This window comes from Phyllobates terribilis, unplaced genomic scaffold (assembly GCF_046119375.1).
Source record: "Phyllobates terribilis strain yellow unplaced genomic scaffold, ASM4611937v1 Scaffold_20__1_contigs__length_20440879, whole genome shotgun sequence".
Taxonomy (NCBI): domain Eukaryota; kingdom Metazoa; phylum Chordata; class Amphibia; order Anura; family Dendrobatidae; genus Phyllobates; species Phyllobates terribilis.
In genome coordinates, this window is record NW_027362780.1 from 8795707 (window position 1) to 8801662 (window position 5956).

General features: G+C 45.1%; 1 protein-coding gene across 1 annotated transcript; it reads left to right on the plus strand.

The window, feature by feature from the left end:
* Window positions 1-311: 311 nt before the first annotated feature.
* LOC141176263 (uncharacterized) lies at window positions 312-5274 on the plus strand. Its single transcript, XM_073660224.1, has 3 exons — window positions 312-939; window positions 1109-1598; window positions 5225-5274. The coding sequence occupies exons 1-3, from the start codon at window positions 490-492 to the stop codon at window positions 5272-5274; spliced, it is 990 nt and encodes a 329-aa protein (XP_073516325.1). The 5' UTR covers window positions 312-489.
* The last annotated feature ends 682 nt before the right edge of the window (window positions 5275-5956 follow it).

Here is a 5956-nt window from a genome sequence, read left to right on the forward strand (position 1 = left end):
ACGATCCACACTCAACGATACACACTTTGAGGGACTGTACTGTGACAGAAAGGTGTACATAAAATTACCTTTCCGCGCCCACTCATCTTCGATTGGTGGACGCTACTGCGTTCTGATTGGCCGGGGGTTTTTTAAAAAGGCGACGTTGGGGCAATTCCGCCCCCATTGTTCCTATCTGCGCTTTGCTTTCGGATCGTAGCAGTGTTCTCCGGGCAAGTTTCGTCCATCTGGGATTTGTTGAAGCCTTGTCAGCGTCCTGATTTTTGGATCCTAGTTGCGTTCTACTGCTGTGATTCCATTCATTTGTGGATTTTCTTCAGCTGTGACTGAACATTGACTTTTGGGTTTTTCAGGCACTGTATTGCTTTGTTTCCACGGTAAGTTATTTTAGTGGATTTTTATCACACTCAATAAGTATATATTTGCTTATATATTGGAGGCCATTTTTAGTCAGCAAATGGTGTGTAGTACTTTTTACTTTGTTTGAAAATGTTTCATGTATGCTCACTGTATTGCTATCCTTTTCAGATGGCTTTCAAAAGTGAAGAGTTTGTGAGGGAAATGATTGACCTCTACCGCTCCCTGCCGTGCCTTTGGCAAATAAAATCAACAGACTACTGCAATAGAGAGAAAAAGAGGGAGGCCTACCAGCAATTGATTTCCCTCTTTAAAAGGCATGGCCCCAACGAGAAGGTGGATGAAGAGCTGGTGAAGAGAAAGATCCAGGGTCTACGTACCGTATATAAGAAAGAACTCAACCGGGTGGAGAAATCAAAGAAGTCAGGTACCGGCACAGATGAGGTTTATGTGCCGACATTATGGTATTATGATTTGCTTGCCTTCACCCGTGACCAGGAGCTACCTCGGCGAATGGTGTGTACGATACGGCAGACCCCGGAAGAAGACCCCGACATACGGACTGACTCCCCTGTTGAAGATGTAAGTACCTTCTTTGCTTCCCTGTAAATAGCATTTATACTTTCAATGTACATGCCATAGTTTAGCCGCCCCTCATATTTGTTTTTTAGTGCACGTGTACCCATGCTGGTCATAACATACCTGCTGGATGTTGTAACCAAATCTTAACTTTATTTTTGTGTTCCCACAGCACCATTGGCAAGATGACGACATCTCGGCTACGGAACGTGGTATGGAGGAGGCGAGTGTTATGTCAAGGAATGAGGAACCTATGGCATCGGTGAATGAAGACCCTATGGCCTCTACAAGTGAAGACCTTGTGCCTTGGCGACAGAGAAAATCAAGGAAAAGAAAGGTCAGCTTGCCGCCATCGCCAGATCTAGTATCTCTGGCGAACAAGATTCTACTTCTGCAGACCCAGGCCAAGCGGGACAGCTTTGCAACATATGCTGGCGAGAGACTACAGAGGCTGAATGACCGACAGAGGGCGCATGCAGAAAGGGTCATGTTTGAGACTTTAAATAAAGCGGCAGCCGGTGAACTTAATGAAACGTCTACTGTACATACTCTGATTGACCCTGGCCATTTTCAACAACATTCTTGGACCCATAGGCAGGACCCACTTCACAGCACACCAGTGCAGAGGATCCGGCGTCCACAAAGCCTTGCCCCCCCCCACAGTATCCCATGTGTTCTGATTCTTTTGTTTCCCCCAGGCACGGATACACAAATACAGGTAATCGATATGAAGAACTGTAGTGATTTTCATTTCAATTTTTTTTTATCATTTTGTAAATATTGTTAATTTAATACTTATTTAAATTGTTAAAATTGTTTATATTTTTGTTTGTTTATTAAAACAAGGTTTATTGTCCTCTTTCTTAACTTTACCCCTGCCCTCTGATCTCACCCTGATTGAAATAAAAATGTTTTTTGGTTGCCTTATTTTCTGCTTTACCTCTTCCCGAGGGTGGGACCCCTCACCCCTGCCCTCCGATCCCTTCCCAATCTCCGTTCCCTCCCCTCCATTCTCTACCGTCTATTCCCATCCCTGCTCTCCGCTGGTGATCACCTCCTCCCCTTCTCCTCCTCCGGCTCCAGGCTTTATCACCTGTCTTCTGTCTTTTCCCTGTGTCCTCTGGTCTTCTTCACAGCTGGTTTTCTTCCCCTCCTCTTCCTACTTCCCTTCTTTTAGTCTTTGGGGTCATAGTCATGGTGCACGGTATGGCAATGATCTGCCATACCATGCACTATGAGTCTGACTCAGATTATAGGTTGTATATACTAGATTCTTGATAGGGCGTTGATCCAGGGAACTAGTCTGATTGCCGTATGTGGAGTCAGGAAGGAATTTTTTTTCCCAAAACGGAGCATGGGTTTTTTTTGCCTTCCTCTGGATCAACATGTTAGGTCTTCCTTATAGTTTTCATACTATGTTCCTATTCTTTCCTCTTCTCTCTTCTTCTTGAATTAGCTGGCATCTGTGAAAGCCGACTTCAGACGGCTTTCCTGCCCCCACACAACTTCAGCTAATAATATCAATAAGTAGGCGGCAATGAAAGCCGACTTCAGACGGCTTTCCTGCCCCTACACTACTTCAGCTGATAACATCAATTAGTAGACAGCTATTAAAGCCGACTTCAGACGGCTTTCCTGCCCCCACACAACTTCAGCTGATAATATCAATAAGTAGGCGGCAATGAAAGCCGACTTCAGACGGCTTTCCTGCCCCTACACTACTTCAGCTGATAACATCAATTAGTAGACAGCTATTAAAGCCGACTTCAGACGGCTTTCATGCCCCCACACAACTTCAGCTGATAACATCAATTTGCAGGCGGCTATTAAAGCCGACTTCAGACGGCTTTCCTGCCCCTACACAACTTCAGCTGATAACATCAATAAGCAGGAGGGTGTGAAAGCCGACTTTGGAGTGGGCTTTACTGCCCCTGCACTGCTTGTTTTAGGCAGTATCACACAGGATAGGATTAGATACACAACCCGTCAGGCAGTATCACACAGGATAGGATTAGATACACAACCCTTTAGGCAGTATCACACAGGATAGGATTAGATACACAACCCGTCAGGCAGTATCACACAGGATAGGATTAGATACACAACTCTTTAGGCAGTATCACACAGGATAGGATTAGATACACAACCCGTCAGGCAGTATCACACAGGATAGGATTAGATACACAACCCGTCAGGCAGTATCACACAGGATAGGATTAGATACACAACTCTTTAGGCAGTATCACACAGGATAGGATTAGATACACAACCCGTCAGGCAGTATCACACAGGATAGGATTAGATACACAACCCGTCAGGCAGTATCACACAGGATAGGATTAGATACACAACTCTTTAGGCAGTATCACACAGGATAGGATTAGATACACAACCCGTCAGGCAGTATCACACAGGATAGGATTAGATACACAACTCTTTAGGCATTATCACACAGGATAGGATTAGATACACAACCCTTTAGGCAGTATCATACAGGATAGGATTAGATACACAACCCGTCAGGCAGTATCACACAGGATAGGATTAGATACACAACCCTTTAGGCAGTATCACACAGGATAGGATTAGATACACAACCCGTCAGGCAGTATCACACAGGATAGGATTAGATACACAACTCTTTAGGCAGTATCACACAGGATAGGATTAGATACACAACCCTTTAGGCAGTATCATACAGGATAGGATTAGATACACAACCCGTCAGGCAGTATCACACAGGATAGGATTAGATACACAACCCTTTAGGCAGTATCACACAGGATAGGATTAGATACACAACCCGTCAGGCAGTATCACACAGGATAGGATTAGATACACAACTCTTTAGGCAGTATCACACAGGATAGGATTAGATACACAACCCGTCAGGCAGTATCACACAGGATAGGATTAGATACACAACTCTTTAGGCATTATCACACAGGATAGGATTAGATACACAACCCTTTAGGCAGTATCATACAGGATAGGATTAGATACACAACCCGTCAGGCAGTATCACACAGGATAGGATTAGATACACAACCCGTCAGGCAGTATCACACAGGATAGGATTAGATGTAACAAAGTGTAGACAATAGTGGATATAAACTAATTTTTTTTTATAAAAATATAAAAAATATAACCAACCAAATAATATCAACTACATAACAAAAAATAAGTTATTGGCTGCCGTGACGGTCATGGGCTGCCACAAATCTTGCCAGCATCACTCCTTGCTGGTGGATCTCTTCACTCAGTCTCCGTTGTGACGCCAGGAGATCTTGTAGTGTTGGGATTTCTACGGAGGTAATAGTTAAACTTAAAAGTCCAATAATTCTGTACATTCATCAAATTAAGGCTATGTGCCCACGATGCACCACTCCCGGGTACCATCTGCACATTAGAACGCGCTAATTACGCAAGTACAGATGCAGTATTGCGGAATTGGCGCATTATAATGCAAGTCAATGGCGGCGCAAAAAAACCACCTTATGCAAAATAATTGGTAGTGCTGCGTTTTTTTCCGCAATGATAATGTGCAGCGGAAATTTCCGCAGCATGTGCACAGCACATGCGGATTATCATTGGGGAACATGGCAGACCTTCTACCATGCGCTTTTAATGCGTTTCCACAGCAGCAAAAACGCTGCAGAAACACCTTAAAAAACGCATCGTGGGCACACAGCCTATCAGGTACATGTTTGGTATTTAACACTTACGGTTTTCAGGTTGCTCGGATGATGACGAGCTTAAGGACCACCCGGATCCCCTGGCACCACCGGCTAGAGAAAGACACAACACTTAATAGTACATGACAGCCCTATACTTTCCAAGTTGTATGGACCGTATTTTATGTCAAAGCATTACCGTAAGACGAAGCTGCACCTATATCACGGAGTGATGCTGGCGAGCTGGTAGAGGAATGCTGCTGGGGCTCCAGGGCTGGAGGTGACTCCCTTGGGGGCTCTGGGGCTGCAGGCGCTGGAAAACAAATAACATTAGATACCTAAGGTGATTGCAGTTGTAACTAATGTGCTGCCATATATTGTATTAACATATTTTAAAACCACTCACCACGGCGGGGCAGGGTCCGTGACCGGATGCTGACGATTCGGTCGGCAGACCTATATTTCAGGTCCGCCAGCTTTTTACGGATTTGGGTAGCAGAGCGCTGCACCCCAAATCTCCGGACCAGGCCCCGACCGATCCTCTGCAGCACCGCCTGTTTATGGAGCACTGGATGCTCAGAGTGCACATGGCACTCATAATCAAGTGCATCCAGGTGCTCCACAAGGTAGCACACTTCAGCATCACCCCAAGGAGATGCCCTGACCCTGGATGCCATAATGCTCTTAATAAGCTAGGCCGCAACTACGTCGTTAGACCCGCCCACGACGCATGAACGTCGGTAACCACGCCCACGACGCATGAACGTCGCCAATAAACCCGCGGTTTATTAGAGAACCCTATTGTGACTTGAATTATTAGCGTGTCGGACTAGAGACGCTGTATTGATAATGCGACGTCTGTAGAATGCAGCAGTGTCTCTATTGTGACGGTCACACAGGAATACTGGTGTTTAGGTGGTTTTATGTAGAAATATGTATCTATATTTTTATGTAGGTATGCATACTTCTGTGTCTGTGAGTATGTGTGTGTATATCTGGTTATCTGTATATAAGTGTGGATATGGGTGTAGATTTTTATGTATCTGAATATGTATGTGTATATGGATGTGTATATGGATGTATACATACGAGTACAACAGTGGCGTACCACCATTGGTGGCAGGCCACATAACTGCTATGGGGCCCGTGGCCGTAGGGGGCCCGTGAGCCAGCGGACCCCATAGCAGTCTCCCCCATTCTGGAGTAGTAAGTATGTATTTATATATTTTTGTAAATCAGTCAGTACTGATAATACTGGAGGACTGGGGCTGCCTTTTACCCTATGGGGGGCTGCATTATACTGTGTGCTCTCCCATCCTGGTATACAGGGCTGCGGAGTCGATAAG